General features: G+C 46.1%; 1 protein-coding gene across 1 annotated transcript in view; it reads left to right on the top strand.

Moving 5' to 3' along the window:
* The window catches only part of CCDC69 (coiled-coil domain containing 69), a 74,803-nt gene that overhangs the window by 2,725 nt on the left and 48,466 nt on the right, over window positions 1–23,612 (top strand). Inside the window, exon 2 of the mRNA XM_064279712.1 lies at window positions 6,084–6,251. Coding sequence (XP_064135782.1) covers window positions 6,084–6,251 — 168 coding nt within the window. The remainder of the gene's footprint in view (window positions 1–6,083; window positions 6,252–23,612) is intronic.

Below are 23,612 nucleotides of genomic sequence, written 5' to 3'. Positions count from 1 at the left end.
TTTGCATTAGACGTCTACCTGTGTTTCATTGACTATGCAAAGGCATTTGACTGTGTGGATCATAACAAAAAGACATGTAGTATAAGTATTGACTCCTCTAGTGTTAAACCACTGAGATTTTTATGATTTTCATTACTGCAGCAAAACCTAACCTAACCTGACAGGTATACCAGCCACCAAAATATTTCATTGGCAACTTTCTCAAACTCAAATTACCAAAGCAAAAATAAACAAGAAAACAACAACAAAATACAAAACAAAGAAACTTAGAGCTTTAAAATTTTTTTTTCAGGGAGGAATTTCAAAGCACATAACCAAAAACCCAGTTGTGGAACAGTGGGAAATCTGGTCTCCCAGGAGGTTTGGAGACGGGGGGAGACAAGCTCTCTTGGGACCAGAGGCTCCAGGGACAGAATTTCCCTTCCCAGTTCCTACACGAGGAGCCCTGGTGGCACATTGGTTAAAGCGCTCGGCTGCTAACCAAAAGATGTGGCAGTCTGCTCCCATGAGGATTTACAGCCTTGGAAACCTTATGGGGCAGTTCTACTCTGTCCTTACAGGGTCACTATAAGTCAAAATCAACTCAATAACAATAGGTTTAGTTTGATTTAGTTCCTACCCACCACCCCAAGTTATTGATTTTAACTGTTGACATTGAAATTTGAGATCAATTTTAGAAAGTTCAACTCTTCAATATACAGATGGGGAAACTCTCAGAAGGGAGAAACAGCTGGGTCAGGATCACACAAGGCATTTCTGGGTACAACCTCCCCACCCATTTTAACCATCTTTGCCCTTTATGTTGCTTTTTCACCTAGTTAATTCAGTCATTGTCCATTTCTTTGGTATTCCACAGACTTGCCCATGGATTAAAAAACTAGTCTTAGTTTCACGAATGGGTTTAAAACCATATATATTTTTTTAATTTTCTTTTTCTTATTACAATAGCAGTAAGTGCATCGTTTTCAGTTGTAATATAGGTTTTTAATTTTAATTTACCTTTTTAACTTTTTTTTATTGTGTTTTAGGTGAAAGTTTACAACTCAAGTTAGTTTCTCATACAAAACTTTATACACGTATTGTTATGTGACCCTAGCTGCAATCTCTGTTGTGTGGCAGCACACTCCCCCTTTCCACCCCACGTTTCCCATGTCTATTCAACAAGTTCCTATTCCTTTCTGCCTTCTCATCCTGCCTCTGGACAGGAACTGCCCATTTAGTCTCTTGTATCTACTTGAACTAATCTTTGTCTGATGAGTTGGCTTCAGGAACGGTTTTAGTTCTGGTTTAACAGAGAGTCCGGGAGCAATGTCTTCTGGGGTTCCTCCAGTCTCAGTCAGACCATAACGTCAGGTCGTTTTACGTGAGTTTGAGTTCTGCACCTCACTTTTCTCCTGCTCTGACTCTCTGTTGTGTTCCCTGTCAGGGTGGTCATTGGTGGTAGCCAGGTATCATCTAGTTCTTCCCATCTCAGGCTGATGGAGTCTCTGGTATATGTGGCCCTTTTGTCTCTTGGGCTAATATTTTCCTTGTGTCTTTGGCATTCTGCATTCTCCTTTGCTCCGAGTGGGTTAGGACCACTTGACGCATCTTAGATGGCCACTCGCAAGCTTTTAAAACCCCAGACGCTACTCACCAAAGTGGGATGCAGAACATTTTCTTAATAAATTTTGTTATGCCAATTGACCTACATGTCCCCTGAAACCACGGTCCCCAGATCCCCACCCCTGCTACTCTGTCCCTCAAAGTTTTGGGTTGTATTCAGGAAACTTCTTAGCTTTTGGTTTAGTCCAGTTGTGCTGACTTCCCTTGTATTGTGTGTTGTCCTTTCCTTCACCTAAGATAATTCTTGTCTACTATCTAGTTAGGGAATTCCTCTCTGCCTCCCTCCCCACCCTCGTAACCATCAAAGAATGTTTTCTTCTATGTTTAAACCTTTTTTTGAGTTCTTATAGTAGTAGTCTCATATGATATTTGTCATTTTGTGACTGACCAATTTCACTCATCATAATGTCTTCCTGATTCATCCATGTTGTGAGATGTTTCGCTGATTCATCACTGCTCTTTATCATTGCATAGTATTCCGTTGTGTGATTATTTTATTTTTTGAATATTTTATTGCATTTTTGGAAAAAGTAGACAGAGCAAAACAGGTTCCGACTCAACAATTTCTACATGTATTGTTCAGTGACATTGGTTACACTTTTCACGTTGTGTCAACATTACATTCTCATTGTTTTTATTCTAGTTGTTTAATTCCCACTAACTTAGTCTCACTGCCCCAAACCTTCCCATCTATGCTTTAGAGTATCTGTTATCCATTTGGTCCCATATAGATAATATTTTTTAAAAGTACAGATCTCAAGAGTAACATTCTTTACTTTTTGATCTAACCTGGTATTTAGTTAAAAGGTAACTTCAAGAGATAGTTTCAGTTCAAGGTTTAAAAAGTATCTCAGGGCAACAGTCTTAGGGATTCCTCCAGTCTCAAAGGGCCCAGTAAGTCTGAGAGAATTCTCTGAGAATTTTAAGTTTCATTCCACATTTTTCTACCTTTCTATTCTGACTCTGATTAGAATGTTTGGTAGTGGTAGCCGGGCACCGTCCAGTTCTTCTGATCTCAAGACAAGCATACTCATTAAAAAAAAAAAAAAAAATTAGAAAAATGAAAAATAATTTTAAAAATCTAAAATCCCACTCATCTAGAAGTAATCACTATTTTGAAAGAATTTATTTTAATTTTTTTTTTTGTTGTTGAGAATTTACATAGCAACACATACACCAATTCAACAGTGTCTACATGTACAATTCAGTGACACTGGTTATATTCTTCAAGTTGTGCAGCCATTCTCACCCCTCTTTTCCAAACTCTTCCTCCCCATTAACGTAAAATCCCCGCCTCCTAAGCTTCTCATCCAGGCTTTCGAGTTGTTGTTGTAAATTTGATCTCACCCAGCTTTGAGCACAATGCTCAAGGCTGACGTACTTTACTAATTAAGATAAACTGTGTTTTGGTTCAAAGACGATTTCAGGGGTTAGTTTTGGTTTTAGGTTTAAAATTTAACTCATCCAGCCTGGATTCTATGGAGAATTTGAAATTCTGTTCTGCTTTTTCCCCCCTTTTTATTGGGATTCTTCTATAGAATATTTGATCAAAACATGCAGTAATGGTAGCGAGGCACCAATCAGTTCTTCTAGTCTCATGGCAAACAAAGCAGTTGTTTGTGGAGGCAATTAGCCACATATTCCATTTCTAGAGGTAATCATTACTGATATCTTTTTTAATAAATAAATAAAATGGATGTGTTACTGTCATGGAGTGAATTATGCCCCCCAAAAAATGTGTGTATTAATTTGGTTAGGCCATGTGGGGTTGTCCTCCATTTTCTGGTTTTCCTATGTGTTATAAACCATAATCTTCTCCTGTGGTTAAAAGGATTAGGATGGGATGTAACACTGTTCCTCAGGTCATCTCTCCGATCCAATGTAAAGGGAGTTTCCCTGGGGCGTGGCCTGCACCACCTTTTATCTTACAAGAGATACAAGGAAAGGGAAGCAAGCAGAGAGTGGGGACCTCATACCACCAAGAAAGCGGTGCCGGGAGCAGAGCACGTCCTTTGGACCTGAGGTTCCTGTGCTGAGATGCTTCCAGGCCAAGGCAAGACTGATGCCAAGGACCTTGCCCCAGAGCCAACAGAGAGAGAAAGTCTTCCCCTGGAGCTGGCACCCTGAATTTGGACTTCTAGCCTACTAGAGTGTGAGAGAATAAACTGCTCTTTGTTAAAGCCACCTGCTTGTGGTATTTCTGTTACAGCAGCACTGGATGACTAAGACAGTTACTTTGTAACATTTTTTAAATAATTTTTATTGTGCTTTAAGTGAAAGTTTACAAATCAAGCCAGTCTCTCACACAGAAACTTATACACACCTTTTTACACACTCCCAGTTACTCTCCCCCTAAGGAGACAGCCCGCTCTCTCCCTCCGCTCTCTCTTTTTGTGTCCATTTCGCCAGCTTCAAACCCCCTCCACCCTCTCATCTCCCCTCCAGGCAGGAGATGCCAACATAGTCTCAAGTGTCCACCTGATCCAAGAAGACTTTGTAACATTTTCTAAAAAAAATATTTTTCCTCATGAGCATTTTGGTTTTGCGGCATTCTATTTTTACGGATGCATCATACTTTATTTAACCAATTTTCTTTTCTTGAATATTTGGGCATTTTCATTTTAATTATGAGCACTGTAGAAAGTAGAAACTTTTCCTGTTACCCGTCCAGCAATCCTACAGCCCTGGTTCTCAAACTTTACTGTGCATCAGAATCACCAGGAGGGCTCGTTAAGCTATAGATTCCCTGAGCCCCACCCCTGGAGTTCACATCTGTAGGTCTGACGTGGGGCCTGAGAATTTGCATTTCTAACATGCTGCCTTGATATTGCCAGTTTGGGGGCCAAACTTCGTAAACCCACAGTCCTACATTAGCTTTCCTTCTAAGAACTAATAACATCTGTTTCTTCAGTTTCCTTTCTTAGAATCTTTTGCAGTTGGTCTTATACTCTGGGGATGGAGAAATTTCCTCTGTGGCCTATTATTCTTTCCCCATTCATGACTGCAAATCCTTGTTATGGGTTGGGTTTAGTCCCCCCAAAAGATATATTCAAGTCCTAGCACCCAGTAGTTGTGCATGTGAACTTATTTGGAAATATCATTTTTGCAGATGTAATTGTAGTTAACAAGTAGTCACAGTGGAGAAACAAAAACCAAAACCAAACCGGTTGCCATCGAGTCGATTCATAGCGACTCTGTGGAACAGAGTAGAACTGCCCCATAGAGTTTCCAAGGGGCGCCTGATAGATTTGAACTCCTGACCTTTTTGGTTAGCAGCCGTAGCACTTAACCACTACACCACCAGGTTTTCCTTGGAGTACCGTGGACCCTAATCCAACATGATTAGGGTGTCCTTGTAAGAAGAGCAGAAGAGACACAGAGGAAGACAGGCATCTGAAGACAGAGGCAGAGACTGGAGTTATGCTGCCATAAGCCAAGGAACACCTGGGGCCACAGAAGCCGGAAGAGACAAGGGAGGATTCTCCCTGAGAGCCTTCAGTGAGAGCGTGGCCCTGCCAACACCCTAAATTTGAACTTCTAACCTTCAGAGCCATGAGAAAATTAATTTCTGTTGTTTTAAACCACCCAGTTTGTGGTACCTTGGCAACTGGAGGAAACCAATACAATCCCTTGCATCAACACACCTTTCCAAGTGTTTCTGGGCTTTGCTTTAAGTTCCTAATACACACACAGATACAAACACACACTGTCAACATTAGGTGTCTTTTTCCTGCATTTCTCTCCCAGAAACCTCAGCTAGTAACAAAGTGAGGATACCTAAAAGTTCCTTTCCCCAGACACTGGCATTTTGCTGTCTCTTACTGCCATCGCATCTAGCTGGCTGCTTCACAAGGTTGTTATGATGGAAAACTTCTATCTGTAATGGATATACAGTTGGATTTTGCAGATGCTTGTAAGCTGGGAAGAACTGTCTACCCAGGAGCGAGGAGGTGTTATGATTCAGCTTAGAATTATTATTTCATTTCTAGGGAAGTTAGTTGTTCGAAGCTTCATTTGGTTCTGGAGTTAGAGCTGGGTTTCTCTCTGGGCTCTGGTACTTACTAGCTGTCTGAACTTAGGCAAATGATTTCACATCTCTGAGTCTCATTTTCCTCACTTGTAAAATAAAGGAAAAAAAAAACCTTTGTTGCAAGGATATGGCAAGAGATAGAAATAATACGTGTAAAACAGTGGGGTCAGAAACAGCCCTCAATAAATAATAGCTACTGTATTTTTTAATTGTTTTTATTATTTTTCCCCCTCTCCTCTTCTCTGCTAAGGGCCTGGAAAAGCATCTGTTGCCCATGCTCTCTTTTTCTGCCCAGGCCTGAGGTTCCTATCATTTAGAAAGATTCGGGTCACCTGCTCATGGCTAGGGGCGCTGCGAGCCCCGCAGGCTTATCAGAGGCCCTGCTCTTCGTGTATTTACGGCGCGCGGCCGCCCTAGCTAGGGCTTAAGTCGGCGCTTCCAGGTTCAGTTTCAGGGTCTGGCCGGCAGCCCCAGCCGGCGGGCGCGGAACGGGCAGCGGGGCGGGGACGGCAGGGTCCCCTGGGGGCCCCGGAGTTGGGAGGCGGCGTCCGGGAGCCCCCAGAGGAGGATGGGCTGCGGACGCAGCAAGCTGATCTGCTGCAAACCCCCCAAGAAGGTAAAGGGCGCCGGCGGAGAAGTTTGCCTTCGGGGGGAGGCGGGGTACGGAGCGGCTCCGCGCCTGGGGCCCCTGGGCGTCTCGAACCGAAAACAGCGAGAGGCGGGCACAGAAGCAGGGGAGAGTGAGCCCGGCGGCGCTCCTTGCCCGGCTCCCAGCTGAGCCGCGCGGGGCACCGACTTGACAAACACGGCTCCCGGGCCGGCAAAGGACCTCTGATACCGGCCGCCGCGGGTAGGGGAATGTCTAGTGTCTATGGCAGGTGCCCTCTTCCTTCAGCCTGGGGCTGTTCGCTGTGTGGCCGTGGACAAGTGACTTGACCTCTCTGGGTCGTCCTTCGGCTTTCCCACTGGGTCAAAGGCAGATATTCTCTAGGGCCCTGCTACTCACAGATGCCCCACGGACTGCAGCATCGGCGTCCACTGGGACTCGTTAGAAATGCAGAATCTCAGGCTGTGCCCCAGACCTGCTAAAACAGAGCCTGTCTTTTAACAAGATGTCCAGATGATTTCTATAAGCTTTAAAGTTTGAGAAGCACTGTTTTAGGGCCTCTCCCAGGCCTCAGCGAGGGGCGCTTTGTGGCTGTCCTGGGGGTAGCTGGGAGGGGTCAGTGAAGGAGGAGGTGTATCGCCTTCTGCTGCCTTCCACTCCCCGTTCCTCCCCCAAGGGGCCTCAGAGCTGGGTTAGGGCCCAGGGGACTGTACTCAGGTTTCTTGCAGGGGGACCAGCTGCCCCTTGGGGTCTGACAAGCCCAGAAGGTCAGAACCTGGAGCCAGGAGGACAACCTCCTCAGGGGGTAGCCTGAGGCCCAGAGAGGGGAAGGGCAAACCCACAAGTCCTCGAGGAGCTAAGGCAGATTCCCGGACTCTTGGCCCTTTTCCCTACACCTGCTGCCCGCCAGCAGGTAGGATTAGATGGTTTCACAACTTTATGATCGGTCCCCTTCAAGACCTGAGAGCTCTATATTGTGGCAATATTTAATAATTGTGTATTGAAATTGAATCTCTGTCTCTCTCTGCTCCTGCTTAGCTGATGCCCTAAGCACGAGCTTTTCTGATTATTGGATATCCAGTATCGTCCCCAACCTAGACGATTCTACTCCCTGTTCTGTGCCTCACCCAAGAAGATAAGCTTTGGTGTGAAGTATAGTGTCCCTCTTCCCCTACCCCACCCCCCTTGACTTCCATTGCTCCTTCTTTATTCCCAGTTCAAAAACCACACCAAGCTCATACCCAGGAAACATCATGTCTTCCCTGGCTCCAACAGGGAAACTGATGCTTGAGCCCATGGCTGAGAAAGATGGGGAGGATAAGCCCAGAGCCTGGCCTGAGACTTGAAATCAAGCTGGTGACAGAAGGACAGCAATCCTGGGTTAAAGTCCTGGCTCTGCCACAAACATGCTACATGATGATTGTAATCTCTTACCCCTCTCTAGCCTCAGTTGCCCCCTCGTATGGGAGGGGGATAAGCAGGATGGTCTCTAAGGACCTTAGAGGCTGTGTTCTCTACACCTGTGCTAAGCTCTCACTCTGCAAAGTGGGCCAAGGGTAGAGATTCCATCTACCCAGAGGAAACTGGGGGAGGAGCACACTCCAGGCCCAACCCTTCAAGAGGCCGGAAGAGGAGACCACAGTGAGCCTTGGTCCCCGTGCCTCCTGGCCCTTCTGAAAACCTCATCAGCTTCCTCTGTCTCTCCCTGGCACAGCCTGAATTGGACCCCTCTGACCCAAACTGTGAAGAGCAAGTAAAGTCGGCCCAGACTGAGTTGGACTGGACCTTGGACGCCACTTGGGCTGACTCACTCAATGTACAGATGGGGGCTAAAGCCTAGAAAAAGAAAGGGTCTTGGCTGAGGCTACAGAGCAACTTCAAGTAAAATCTAGGCATCATTCCCCTAGCCTGTTGTCTTTCTCTTCACCCTTGCCCCATGCTGCTAGTGGCTTCTTGCTGACTATAAAGCCCTTTGGCACAAAAGCCTTCACCCCTGTTGCCTCAGAGCTGCCTGGCATGTCTTCTCTGCCGCAGCAGTGCTGGGCCCCTGCCCCTACATGGCTGGTTTTGTTTAAAGTTCATGCCTGTTTCCTTCCCTCCAGATTGTGCTTCTGCCCAGAGCCCTGGTGGCACTGAGGTTTAGGCATTCAGTTGCTGATCAAAAGGTCGGTGGTTCAAACTCACTAGCTGCCCCACAGAAGAAAGATGTGGCAGCCTGCTTCCATAAAGATTATGGTCTTGAAATCCCTGTGGAGCAGTTCTACTCTGAACTATAAGATCACTGTGAGATGGAACTGACTCGACAGCAGTGGGTTTGGTTTTCGGTTTGGGTTTGGAGGGTGGTGCCCTGAGGATGCGAGTATGAAAACGAGGGTCAGGTCATGGTAGCAATGACTCACTCTGACTGGCAGCTTAAAGAGTATTTTCACATCCTTATCTTTGTCAAGTCTTACACAAGCCGTGGGGGTCAGGTTGAGCTATGGAGCCCTCACTACTTTTCAGGTGAGGAAACTGAGGCTGGATGAGGAATGCGGTGTCCAAAGTCATATAGCTAGTCAGTGCCAAAACTGTGCGTTGGAGGCTGGTTTTTGGCACTCCACACCTAGTGCCTTCTGCAGAGCACAAAGTAAGTGAATATTTGAGTGAATGAATGAGGACTGGATAAGAATCATGCTAGGCGTTAGCCTGGGTGAAACAGGAGTGCCACATCCAGCCTTGAGAGCTACAGGACAGCTTCTTGGAAGAGGTGAGCCTTGACTGAGTGTTGAGGGTTTGGTAGGAGTTACCCAGCCAAGGGGGGAAGGAATAGCCTGATCAAAGACTGAGCCAAAGAAAGCACAGTCTGATGGGGTTCATTGTGGAGAGTCGTGCTTACCCAGGGGGCTACCCTGGCTAGGGACAAGATGATAACTGCTAGGACCTCTTAAGGCCCCTCCAGGTTCAAGAACCTGTGGGTTTGCTAAGTTCCGTGGTCTTCAGTGCCTGTGACCTTAGCTGACCACTAAAGGCCCAGCATAGGCCTCGCCCCTGCCATGTTGGGACAAGCTGGAATCCCAGTGAATGAATGAATGGGGATCCAGGCTGAGGAGCCATCTGCATTGTGTGGCCCTTCCTAAACCCTTCTCCTTGGAAGTGCCCATGGCCATGTCCCTGCGGGAGGACTTGGGAGAAGGCTGGCAGAGAAGGTAGGGGCCAAGGAAACAAATCTCCCAGGGGCTTGCCTGTAGGGGTGACATGGGGAAGTTTCTGGAGAGGGTTCCTGGCAAAGTTCATGCCTGTTTCCATCCCTCCAGAATGTGCTCCTGCCCAGTTCTTGATTTAGGTGTCAACCCCGGAAGGCCTGAGCTCCCAAGTCCATCCCCATCAAGCTCTCAGCTTCCTCCTGGCAAAGGGGAGGCACCTGTACCTCATGGCCAGTCCCTGTGTGTCATCCTACAGTGTTTCCACAGTGATGTCTGATCTCTCTAGCACCCAGGGCTTCAGCTGCAACCACAGCCCTGAACAGGGCATCAGAGAACCTGTCTCAACACTGCACCCAAAGCCGGGCCTCAGGCCGCGGTTGCTCAGTGGGTCAGACACTCAGGGACTCCTCATGAGCTACTCCAGGTACCAGGTAAGGTGAGAGAGATGCAGAGGTGAATGATGCGGAAGAGACAGGCATAGCCATAAGTCATTCTGAAATAGGACCATACAGGCTAAGGGCTTAGGCTTCAGAATCAGGTTCATGTAAACCTTTGCCGTCAAGTTGATTCCAACTCATGGCAACCCTGTGCATTACAGTGTAGAACTACTCCATGGGGTTTTCTTGGAGGTAGTCTTTACAGAAGCATTTTGCCAAGCCCTTCTTCCACGGAGCAGCTGGGTGGCTTTGAACTGTCAACCTTTAGGTTAGCAGCCAATTGATCACAAACCACTTGTTCCACCCAGTCTCCTCACTCATTTGTTATCTCAGCAAACATTTGAGTGTCGACAACACCAGGTTCTGACTAGGTGCTGGTTCAGTCCTGGCTTCGTCACGGATCCATTAAGTGACCTTAAAAGTGACTTGGCGTCTCCATGCCTCAGTTTCCTCATCTGTAAGATAAAAGCTCCTGTGTCATAGGGTTGTTCTTAGGGTTAAATGGAAGAATGTGTGTAATAGAGTCCCTGAAACACTGACTGGCAAGTGATACGCCCTTAATAAGAGGTAATGTGAGTGCTGTCATAGGGAGACACAGAAAAGTTATACTTTAAGGACATCATGCCTGAATTGTATTCAAAGCAAGCAGGGATGTGGTAGGGGGTATTAATATCCTTGAGAGGCTGATGCAGGTATACTTGAATTCAGCCTGGAGCCTGGCCACTGTTCCAGAAGGCAGAACTGAGTCAAGTGGGAGGGGGGAGAGGAGGGGGGGAGCAAAAGGGAGGCAGATTTCTTCATGTCATGAGGAAGAAGTATTCGAAAAAAACCTCTTAAGATAGTGAGTTCTCCATCACTAGAGGGGTCAAGCAGAGGTCAGGTGACATTTTGACAAGAATATTAGCCTAAGACTAGCAAATATTTAGGATTTAAGAAACATAGTTATTCAACTTATTAGAACGTTGAGGCAAAATTTCAAAATTTGGAAAAGCATAAAGAAGTTTAAAAATCGCGTTTAATCCCACTGTCAAGAGAGAACCACTGTGTATCTTTCAATGTCAATCCTTCTGTTCTTTTTCCTCTGTATGTAATATGCAACACTGTGACTCTTCATACAAAACTAACACTATAAAGTGGTTATATTCTAGTTTTTTACTTAATAGTCTGCCAGAGGCATTCTCTAATGTTAAATAGTCCGTGGACACATGATTTTTAATGCCTGCCTAATGTTCTGTGGCACAGTGGTTAAAGTGCTCACCTGCTAACCAAAAAAAGTCAGCAGTTTGAACCAACCAGCTGCTCCGCAGGAGAAAAATGTTGCAGTCTGCTTCCACGAAAGATTTACAGTGTTGTAAGTCCTATGGGGCAGTTCTGCTGTGTCCTACAGGATTCTATGTGTCGGAATTGACACCACGGCAGTGGGGTTTTTTTGTTTTTGTTTTTTTTCTGTAGCTTCTTTGAAATGACTCCACGGCAAGGGGCTTGGGGTTTTTTTTTTGTTTTTGTTTTCGTAGCTTCTTTAACCAGCTTGGGCACTTGGTTGTTTACGTTCCCCACCCCATCCTTATTATCCTTATTAGTGATGAGCATATCATGTTTTCCTCCTAGCCCAGAATGAGTGTGACTTGGAGTTCAGAGGGGAGAGAAGGAGATTGTTGGATTGTTGTTGTTGTTGTTAGACGCCCTCGAGTCTATTTTAACCCTAAGCGACCCCAGGTGACAAAGTAGAACTGCCCCACAGGGTTTTCTGGGCTGTAATCTTTATAGGAGCAAATCACCAAGTCTTTACTCCACAGAGCCGCTCGGTGGTTTCCAACTGCCAACTTTTCAGTTGGCACCTGAATGCTTAACTGTTGTACCACCAGGACTCCTTGAGAAGGGGATTATAGGAGGCTATGAGAAAAAAGTCATCTTGGCTGGGTTTTGCAGGATGCATAGGAGTTAGACAGTTGAGGTGGGACGAATGGGATATGCAGGAGGCTATTTTTTTTTTTTATAGGAGTGGAATATGCAAGAGGCTATCCTGGGCAGAAGGATATGCGAGCAGGGTGCAGGACACCTCGTCAGTAGGGGAACAAATCTAACCTTTTAGCTCAGTTTGCCAAGGGTGGGACAGTCAGGGGGTGTGAAAGGAAGCTGCCTCTTCTGTCTGGCAGAAGTAGCACAAGTCCTCTGCCCCAAGTATCATGGCGATGTTGGCTTGTACATGGCCTCTGGGCTAGTGGCTGTTTTTTCCAGTCTGGCAAATAATGCCCCACAAAAGAATCATCCCAGGTAAAGTCGATACAGGCTTCCATGCATAAGGCATGCCATAAAACCTGTGAACCTGAACACTGGGTTTCTCTGTTAGAAAGGGACATCTGTACGCTGCAACCTAAAACACATTAGAAAACATCCTAATCAGCCTTGCCTTCTAGACACAGCCTTTGGTGACATATTTTCTACGTATGGACATGTTTTTTAGTTTCATCCTTTTACTTTCTAGTTGGATTCCCAGGTGGCTAGCGTAGGTCCCCCTGAAAGTGCTGAGCTCTCAGCCACGTAGGGACGTCCATCTTTGCTTTAGCTCGGTGTTAAGTCTGGGGCCTAGGCTTTATGTCAGCAGTTCTGTTTTTTGTTATAAAAAAGGGCAGAAAATTAAAATTTCAAATTAATTGCATGGAAGGATGCTGCTGTGTAAGTGAAGATGGTGACTCTCAAAAGTGAACTCTTGGTAGAAGGAGCTGCCACCTGACATCTCAAGGCTCATAGATCAGCTAGTGAACCAGTCTCGTATCTGCCTGGAAAGGATCTTTAAGGGCCTCAGTACAAATTTATAGAAGTTTCATGTTTAAAAAAAAAAAAACTTGGAAAACAGTAGGGGCCTCCTATAAAGGGAGTAATCTGACAGATGGTCCTAGCTCTGGCTCTGACATTTCAGGGTACGCTTGGGTTTCCATCTTCAAGGCCTGCACCTTGTCCTGTCTGTGCCCCTCCATGCTCAGAACACTGGGAGCCGTCTCAGATGACCAGGGGAGAGGACCAGACTGGGAGCCTCTCCACAGCAAGACTGGCGGGTGGGGAGGGGGAGGCTCCTGTGAGCCCATCTTGGGCAAAGAGAAGGAACTAGAAAAAAGTCCGCCACCTTCAGCAGATCTGATTCCATCCATTAGCTGAAGACAGGCCATCCTACTTCTCTCCCCAGGTGAATTTTAACCCCTAAAATCCCTCAAAATAGTTTATCTTGTATCACTTTACTTTCAAACCTGAACCTTCCAGAACATCTAGACCAGTCACGTTAGAATACATAAACATCCATCCCATGCCCAAGCTTTCTCCCCAGACAAGTGAAGTACAAACTGACCTGCTTCCACCTTTCTCTCTCCCTCAACAGTAGAGCTCTTTTTCACTGAGTGTACCATGAACTTTGTGGACCACCTTGCCATTTCTCCACTGCCCGCATGCTACCCGACCCCTGCCCTTTCCTAAGAAACCAGCCCTCACATCTGTTCTCTCCTCAGAAAAGTTGGTATCCTAAGGTTAATGGCTCCCCACCCACCCTCTCACCCCCATCCCTGCTTTGTCACCAGTCAAAAATGGCAGCCTCCCATATGGAGCCATAACATGGCAGCAGAGTAGGGGGCATTGCAAACAAGGTGGTGCTTGAACAAGGCCTCATGTACTTTTGGGTGCCAGCTGCAGCATCTGCAGAAGAAAAAGCAGTGGAACGGGAGTCAAGAAGGGTCTTACTTTGGACTCTTTCACTCACTTGCTTTGTGACTTCAAACAGGCGATTCTCTTTCTGGGCCCCTCGATTTCTCCATATGTTAAATGACTGGCTTAGCTGCTTTTAGGTCCCAAGAGAAATATTTACTCTTGTCGTTGTTGTTTATTACTATGTACGTAAGTAATACTTAAAAACACTATTGTTAGAAAAAATTGTATGAATTCAGGTGAAGCTAAACCCCCTCCCCCCACCCGACCACTGCAATTTTAGTCCCTTCTGGTTTGGGATCTCTAGAGATGACGCTGCCATCAATTTGCATTTTTATATTTTTCTAGATAATTTATGTGCATTTATGTACCAATAAAAATAGTTAATTTTCATATTATTGTTCTACCAAACGACTTTCCATCTTTGAACGCAAAAATCTACTTCATTCTTTTAAACATACGAATGATATTCCATAGTATTATGTAGCTTAGTGTATTCAGCAAGTCATCAACTGATGGATATGAGGCTCGCCTGTTCCCGGTGTTTCCTCTTACAAGTGATTCTGCCCTGAGCATCCTGTAGGTGCCTCCTCGTCCTCGCTAATGGGTGCTCCTCTGCACTGGACGTGTTACTGAGGTTCACAGAGTGTGCCGCACATAATTTGGGAGGTAGCTGCTAAGCTCTCTGTCATCCTCCTCTTCCAGGCAATCCTGTTCTCCCCTTAACTTCCACCTCCCTTACACAGGCTCTTCTAGAGCATAGGATGGTGCAAAAGGCTCAGGATCCCCACCCAGACCCTACCGAGCAGAGCCCCTCCTTTCCAGTCCTCCAGAAGAGCCATGACCAGGGCTGACAGCTGAGTGTGTCAAACCTCCAGGCCCTGCCCTGCCTGGAGCAAACAAGCATGACAGGATTGATGGAGGATAAGCTATCGGGGTGACTTCACTCCACCCCCTTCTTCCCCATTCACAGCATGTCAACACCAGAAGGGCACAGACATATCCTATTGCCCAACTCCATGACATAGAGAGGAGGAAACAGGAGCCCAGAGAGGGGAAGGTGCTTGCCCAAGTCACACAGCAAACAAGTAGCAAGCCAGATTTCAACTGGGGGCTCCCAGTTTGCTATCTGGTTGGGGAGACAGATGGATACTTGGGTCTTGGGCCTCTTTTTCCTACTCACCCCCACCCCAGCCACCAACACCACTTTCTGTCTAGCTCCTTCAGGGTCCTCCTGCCTGTATAACTGGCCTAAGTGCCAGAAATGGCATCTAGTTCTTTTGCCAGCTCCAATCCTCTAAAGCAACCCTGGGAAGCTGATATGGGACCAGAAAAAGTGGGCTCTAGGGAGAAAGAAAAGAAATAGTGTCTACTGGAAGACCTTTCTGAAGCCTCAGCCTCGATGTCTGTGAAACAAGGGGTTGAGCCTGCAGTCAAGGCCTCTCTGACTCTGAGTGTCTGCCTCAGCCTGGCTCTGCCAGGTGCCTGTTAACTGCTGTCCAGTTGACTCCTACTCATGGTGACCTCACGTGTAATAGAATGAAACGTTGCCTAGTCCTACGCCATCCTTTTTTAAAAATTATATATGTATATATAAACACTACATTTGCCAATTCAACACTTTTCACATGTGCAATTTAGTGATATCGTACTCATAATTTTTGCCACATTTTCCATTACCATAAACAGAAACTTACTGCTTCCTGTGCCATCTTGATGATCGTTGGCATGTTTGAGTCCAGTTGGGCAATATTCTGTTCTGATCCATAGGATTTTCCTTGACCGATTTTTGGAAGCAGGTCACCAGGCCTTTCTTCCTAGTCTATCTTAGTCTGGAAACTCTGCTGAAACCTGTCCACCATGGGTGACCCTGCTGGTATTTGAAATACTGGTGGCATAGCTTCCAGCGTCATAGCAACACGCAAGCCACCACAGTACAAAAAACTGACAGGTGAGTGGTGGCTGCCAGGTGCAGGGGTGTTGAAAAGGGAAGTGATTCTGTCCTCCCCTGAGACCTTTCCATCTGTCAATCAGATAGGTGCAGTGGAGACCACATCCTCCCCAACTTGTGGAACTCTGGAGACATTGCAGATGTTCAGAGAATAATAAGTACCCAAGTGCAGCCAAGGGGTGCAGGGGCGGGCAGTAGGCCTTGTTGACTCCATATAGCCTAAGATGCAAGAGTTGAGCTAGATAATCCCTGCTTCTGGCAGTGTGAAATTAAATCAAATATTTCTGCCCATCTTAGAGATGGGGAAGCTGAGGCCTGTATTTATGGTATTCTTCCATCTGAGCCTTTGTACTTTTGTCGTGAACGCTAAAATTTCTCAACAACCCTGCCCTTCCTCCATCTGAAGCCCCTGGGGAGGGCCCCTTGGCTTCCACCCCCACCTGCTTCCTGCCTGTACCCTCAGCCAATGGGTTCTACTTGTGGTTGCTCAGATCCTGAAACTAATGATACTGGGGCCCCACCCACACTGAGTCCAGACACCGGAAAAGGAGTGAGGCACTCTGATGCTGGGGAGGAGTGTGACCTGAGTCCCTTGAGGCTCAGAGGCAGCCCTCCCCTAAAGGCTCAGCTACTCGGGTAAATCTGATATGTGCTGAAGGGAAAAGCAAGGGATTCCAGGTTCAGTCAGGAATCTGAATTGTCCTTAGGGCTCTGCTCCCCTGCTTTGTGGCCTCTTGAAGAAGGAGGTGGGGATTAGAAAATGCTGTCTCCAGGGGACCTTCCAACTTTGTCTTCGGGGTCTCAGTAAGCCTTCTTCAGCCAAGATGAGTGTGAAAGAACTAGGTGGCCAAGGGAAGCCAGGACTGTGGTTTATAGGGACAGAGGGAGAAGCTAGGTGAACCCTTAAGGGCCTTTGTTTTACCAAACTCTCTAAAAAGGAATAACTAGGACACAAGTCAATGTACTTGATCAGAAATTCACAAAGTCTTGAAGGCCCACAAACATCATGGAATGATGGTTTGACTAAAGAGGGGTTAGACGAAGTGTCTCCTGGAAGATTGAGCCCTCCTCAGGGCTATTCTTGGCTTCCATCCTAGTAGGATTCCCAAGATAGGGAACAGTTGGGAGCATCTATCAAAGTTGTCCTGCCTCACTCATTTTTGCCTGGTTGGGCTCAGGCTTTGAGGGAAGTTGAGAAGCCCGTCCCAAAGGCTTTAGAATGGGACTGTGGCCATTCACCCCAAAGGTATGTGAGGGGAAGAGTGCTCAGCAGAGCCCTCTGAACCCTTTGAGATGGTGCTTTTTAAGTACCAACTACATTAGCTAAACACTTTAAGCTCTTGAGGTCATTCCTTGTCAAATATCAGGGACATTTTTTGGAAATACAGACTCTTGGAGTTCAGGGTCCTTAGAGAACACTCCGTCCAACCTGCCATATAAAGTTTGCTTTACAGGCGCCTTTTGCGTGCTGCTAATGACAGGTGGCCTGACCCAAGCCATGGTGTTTTCAATTGCCTCATATGCGTGTGAAAGCTGTACGATGAATAAGGAGGATCAAAGAATTGACACCTTAAATTGTGGTTTGGAGAAGAATATTAACTACACTATGGACTGCCAAAAGAACAAACAAACCTGTCTCAGAAGTACGACCAAAATGCTCCTTAGAAGCGAGGATGGTGAGACTGCATCTCACATACTTTGGACATGTTATCAGGAGGGATCAGTCCCTGAAGAAGGGCATCATGCTTGGTAAAGTGGAGGGCAGCAAAGAAGAGGAAGACCCTTAACGAGATGGATTGACACAGCGGCTGCAACAGTGGGATTAAGCGTAACGATTGTGAGGATGGTGCAGGACCAGGCAGTGTTTCATGCTGTTGTACATAGGGTCATTGTGAGTCAGAACCAACTTGATGGCACCTGACAACAACAACAACAATGACAGGGAGCTCACCATCACTACCACGCCTCATCCTCCCACAAGCCAGCCTATCTCTGTTAGGGGCAGTTCTGAAATTCTTCTTCATATTAAACTGAAACTTCTCCTTGTAACTTCTGTTCTTGGCCACAGCCCTGCCCTCTAAGGCTGTGGATCACATACTGACTGTTTCTGCCCCCATGACAGTCCTGTGGAGATCTGAAGACAGTGGTCAGGTTTTCTGGCCTGTTCTTGAAGCTGACCAACTGTTGTTCCGTTAGCAGTCCCTCCTATAATATGGTCTTCAGTCCCTTCCCCCATCTGTCAGTTCATTTTGGATACTTTCCAGTTTGTCAGTTTCCCCTCCAAAATGGGAGCATATTCTAGGGGTCTCACAAGCCCCAGTCGGAACTGGCCTGACTTCTCCACAGCTCTGGGCACTGTCCTCCCACTCTACCCTGACTCTCTATCAGCTTTGGGCAGCCACATCCTACTGCAGACCAAGTTTGCTTCAGGTTGTACTTAGAGTAGGGCTCATGTCTGCTTGACAATGAGGAGCTGGACCCCAGAGCTATGTACAGTATTTTTGTATAGGTTGTTTTGTGTTTCTGTTTTTTTGTTTTTGTTTTTTTCTCAGTTGCCGTTGAGTCGATTCCAGCTCATGTTGCCCCATGTATGTCAGAGTAAAACTGGGCTTCATAGGATTTTCTGTGGCTGATATTTCAGAAATAGATCACCAGGTCTTTCTTTCAAGGCAACTCTGAGTGGACTCAAACCTCCAACTTTCAGTTAGCAGCCAAACATGTTAACCATTTGTACCACCCAAAGACTCTGTTACTGGGTGGGTATAAAGGCTCTATGTCCAGCCTTCTCAGAAGAAAGGCTGCCCTGGAAGCCAGACTGAGGAGAGCATCTGGTCCCACCCTGACCCTTTGCAGATGGGAAAATTGAGGTCCAAAGAGGGGAAGGGACTTACCTAAGTCCCACAGTATCTTAGTTATTTACTACTGCTATAACAGACACATCACATGTGGATGGCTTTAACAAACAGAAATTTATTCTCTCCTAGTCTAGGAGGCTAGAAGTCCAATTTCAGGGTGCCAGCTCCAGGGGAAAGCTTTCTCTCTCTGTTGGCTTTGGGGGAAGGTCCTTGTCATCAATTTTCGCCTGATCGAGGAGCTTCTCAGCACAGGGACCCTGGGTCCAAAGGACACACTCTGCTACTGGCTCTGATTCCTTGGTGGTAGGAGGTCCCTTTCCTCTCTGCTTGCTCCTCTTTTTTATATCTCAAAAGAGATTTATTCTACATACAACCTAATCCTATGGATTAAGTCCTTCCTCATTAACATTAAAAAAAAATTTTTTTTCTTTTCATTAACATAACTGCCTCTAATCCTACCTAATTCCAGAACACTTAACTGTGCTCACAAGGAACCTGTACATAGATCAAGAGACAGTTGTTTGAACAGAACAAGCGGACACTGCATGGTTTAAAGTCAGGAAAGTGTGCGTCAGGGTTGTATCCTTTCACCATACCTATTCAATCTGTATGCTGAGCAAATAATCTGAGAAGCTGGACTACATGAAGAAGAACTGGGCATCAGGTTTGGAGGAAGACTCATTAACAACCTGCGTTATGCAGATGACACAACCTTGCTTTCTGAAAGTGAAGAGGACTTGAAGCATTTACTGATGAAGATCAAAGACTACAGCCTTCAGTATGGATTACACCTCAACATAAAGAAAACAAAAATCCTCCCAAGTGGACCAATAAATGGAGAAAAGATTGGAACCATCAAGGATTTCATTTTACTTGGATTCACAATCAACACCCATGGAAGCAGCAGTCAAGACATCAAATGCCACATTGCACTGGGCAAATCTGCAGGAAGAGACCTCTTTAAAGTGTTAAAAAACAAAGATGTCACTTTAAGGACTAAGGTGCGCCTGACCCATGCCATGGTGTTTTCAATCATCTCATACACATGCGAAAGCTGGACAAAGAATAAAGAAGATCGAAGAAGAATTAATGACTTTGAATTATGGTGTTGGCAAAGAATATTGAATATACCATGGACTGTCAAAAGAATGAACAAATGTATCTTGGAAGAAATAAAGCCAGAATGCTCCTTAGAAGCAAGGATGGTGAGACTTCGTCTCACATACTTTGGACATGTGATCAGGAGGAATCAGTCCCTGGAAAAAGACAACATGCTTGGTAAAGTAGAGGGTCAGTGAAAAAGAGGAAGACCCTCAACGAGATAGATTGACACGGTGGCTGTAACAATGGGCTCAAGCATAACAAAGACCATGAAGATGACGCAGGACTGGGTAGTGTTTCCGTCTGTTGTACATAGGGTCACTATAAGTCAGAACCAACTCCACAGCACCTAACAACCACAACAATCCTGCCTCATTAACATCATAGAGGTAGAATTTGCAACACGTAGGAAAATCACATCAGATCACAAAATGTTGGACAACCACACACTACTGGGAATCATGGTCTAGCCAAGTTGACAGATATTTTTTGAGGACATAATTCAATCCATAACACACAGTAAAGCCAGACCTGGGTTTTCTGGCCTCTAACCCAGCCCTGGAGCCCTGGTGGCACAGTGACTAAGAGCTTGGCTGCTAACCAAAAGGTTGGCAGTTCAAATCCACGAGCTGCTCCTTGGAAACCCTATGGGGCAGTTCTACTCTGTCCTATAGGGTCGCTATGATTCAGAATCGACTCTATGGCAACGGTTTTTCTTTTTTTGGTTTTTTTTTTTTAGTTAACCCGGTCCTGGGTTCTCCCTGCATCCTGTGCTGGCAGCTTCCTCCTCTGTAGCTTTCTTGCTCCCAAGTTTCCGTTGGACTCAGGAAGCGTCATCCCTATTCCAGAGCTCAGTCCGGATGCCCCGCCCCAGCCTCAGCCACCCTCTCTGCTTTTGGAAGGGGAAATTCCTGTGTCCCCCTCCTACCTCCCCCCCTACCCCATTGCAGGGTGAACTCTGCACCATGACCTCTGAGGAGGAAGTAGACAGGACCTAACCTGGGGATTTTCCATGCGTTCGTTGCTTATCGATTCCTGCTTCACTCTGGCCCGTTTGTCCCCAGGCTGTTAGCATCTAAATTCCAGGGATAGCTTGGTAAAAAAGGAGATTCCCAGCCTTCCTACCTCCTTAGATTCTGTAGGTCTAGAATTGGGCCTGGAATTTGTGTTAAGCAGCACTCCAGGTGGTTCTAATATAGAAGGCCCGTGGAGAGCGCATTCCTAGAAGCACAGTTCTGGGCATTGTAACATACTGGGCAGATCCGAATGGAATTTCAGAACTGGTCCTTGTCCTCAAGCAACCCCTTGGGCTAGCAGAAAAAATGGACAGCTAACCAGGTAGTTACTCTCTTGGGTGTCTAACAGGCATTGGAGGCTGAAGAAGGCAACCATGGGGAAGGCTGGGGGAGTCAGAGGAGAAATAATGTGCTAGCTGGGCCTAGAGGCCTGAGGAGGAGTTGAGGGTATATCGTGTTGGCATGGTCTGGAGCAGCCTTGGATGTCCTGTGAACACATGGATGTGTGTGTTGAAGCCAGGAGTACAATAGGCAACACCAGGTCGTTTGGATTTTGTTTCGGCCTTGCAAATTTGCCAGCATTAATGACAACAAAAGTGATAATATTCCATGATGGCAAGGTTGCAGGGAAATTGACCTTCTTGTGTGCTGTGTGTGGTTGAAAAAATTGGTACAACCTTTCTGGAGAGGACCAAAAAACCCAAACCAAACCAGTTGCTGTCAAGTTCACTCTGACTCATGGCAACCGCATGAATGTCAGAGTAGAACTGTGCTCCACAGGATTTTCAATGGCTTATTTTTTGGGAAGTAGATAGCCAGGCCTTTCTTCTGAGGTACCTCCGGGTGGACTTGAATCTCTAACCTTTCAGTTAGCAGCTGAGTGCTTAACCATTTGTGCCACTCAGAGTCCCTTTTGGAAAGTAGAGTCATTTTAGATGTGCAAACATTTTTATCTATCAGGGTAGTCATTAAAGCATAACTTGGAAATAAAACATAGAAAACAATCAAAATACTCAACAATAGATTGTTGATTAAATGATTGAATTCATCCATAGGGATGTTCCTCTCTAGAGTCATTAAAGTGAACATATTTACAGAATGGCTAATGCCATGTAGTAAATGCTCATAATATATATATATATATATAAGGAAGTGTGTGTAACTTTCTGATACTGAGCATGTATATGTATGTGAACAATATATACCACCACATTCTAGAGGTTATCTTTAGGTTTCGGGGTTTTCTTTTCATGCTTTCCTGTATTTTCCATACATGTGGATGCTGTCTACTATCATAAGTGGGAAAGGATGTTTACAGATATTTAAATGTTAAGAAAATGGAGGAAAAAATAGACTGGGAATAGATGGTGAGGAGCCTTGAGTGTCATCCTAAAGGAGTTATCCTGGGGATGGTTTTGTCAGAGTCTGGGAACTCAAGCGCAAGGTTATATTTCTGCCGGTGGCCTGGAAGCTGTTGGTGGAAAAGAGTTTTCCACCTTTCAATTGGAGTCTCTGGAGCCCTGGTGGCACGGTGGTTAAGAAAACCACTGGTAACCAAAAGATTGGCAGTTCAAATCTACCACCTGCTTCTGGGAGACCCTGCGGGACAGTTCTACTTTGTCCTATAGGGCCACTATGAATTGGAATGGACTCGATGGCAGAGAGTTTGGGTTTGGTTATTGGCGTCCCTGGGTAGTACAAATGGTTAACATGCTCAGCTGCTAACCCAAAGGTTGGAGGTTTGAGTCCACCCAGAGGTGCCTCAAAAGCGAGTCCTGGAGATCTCCTTCTGAAAAATCAGACATTGAAAACCCTTTGGAGCCCAGTTCTACTCTGATTCACCTGGGGACCTCATGAGTCAGTTCACTCAACAGCAACTGGTTACTGGTTTATAGTTGTTATTATTTGGGGGAAGACAGTTTTTCATGAGCTTATGATCTTATTTCAGAGGACAAAACCTGAAGCCCATGGCAGCCTCAGAGGTCTACCAAAGTGCTGTGGAATCTCTGTTCTTGCCGTGATCTTCAGAGATACAATAATGACCTTATGCAGTATTTGAGCTCTTAGTGAGGGCAGACAGTGTAGGTGCATTATCTCATTTAACCAGTAAAACAACCCGATGAGGGAACGAAGGCTTGGAGAGATCACAAAGTCACACAGTGTTGGATCCAGGATTGGAACTTAGATCTGAGTGATTCTAGAACTCCAGAGTCTGAACCACAGTGCTCTACAGCCTCTAATGTTCTGAGACCTGAGTTCTAACGCTGACTAGGCATTAGGGCAAGAGTGTGATCATGTTGTTCCCTCTGAGTTTGTTTCCTCGCCTATACTAAGCCTTGCCTCCAAGCACTGTTGAGAGGAGCTGAGATCTGATGCTAAGAAGTTGAATGCTATGGGATCATCGAGGTGGTCTCCCAGGCCTCCCCCTTCCACCTCACAGAGGAGGAAGCTGAAGCCCTTAGCGGGGAGTGACTTGTCCAAGTTTACAGCAGAGCTAGGGCCGGGATCCAGGAATTCTCCTTCCCGTAACCACACTGCCCAGGTTCAGTGTAACCAGTGTTGGCAACAGGGAAGAGACATCCATTTGCTTTTTATCTCCGTCCCACCTCCAGCCCAGGAGTGAGGCTGGCTCCTGTCACTTCCTTAGATTCCTGTGTTGACAGTTTCTCTGGACTGTGCCAGGCCCCGGCTTCCTCCTCTCCCCTGGGAAGGGAGGGCTGAGTCTTCAGAAGGGTGCTTGGAGAGCTAAATTGTCAGGCTTGCCCAGCTCCCCTGAGCAGATATGGGGCACAGGGCCTGGGGGAGGCTACTGATACCAGGGAGGCTTAACGTATGTCAGGCTCTGTGCTGGGCACGGTGGGGGAGGAGCAGACTCCTCCTGGGAGACTTCCCTGACTCATCTTCCCTCCCCAGTCAGAAGTATGCTGTCTACAGTATTTCAGTGGTTCTTGAGTTCAGGACAATTTTAATATATTTTATTTCAATAGTTACCTTTTAAAAATCTGTCACCATGGTAAAAACTAAAGTTCTCTTTTTTCATTCACAGTCAGATATTTCTTCGGCATTTTCATAGGCTGACTTATTTTCTTAAGTGTTTCTTAAACTGGGGTCTAGAGCATCTTGAAAAGTGAACAA

This window comes from Loxodonta africana, chromosome 2, assembly GCF_030014295.1.
Source record: "Loxodonta africana isolate mLoxAfr1 chromosome 2, mLoxAfr1.hap2, whole genome shotgun sequence".
In the NCBI taxonomy this organism is placed as follows: Eukaryota; Metazoa; Chordata; class Mammalia; order Proboscidea; family Elephantidae; genus Loxodonta; species Loxodonta africana.
This window is presented reverse-complemented; position numbering and strand designations above follow the sequence as displayed.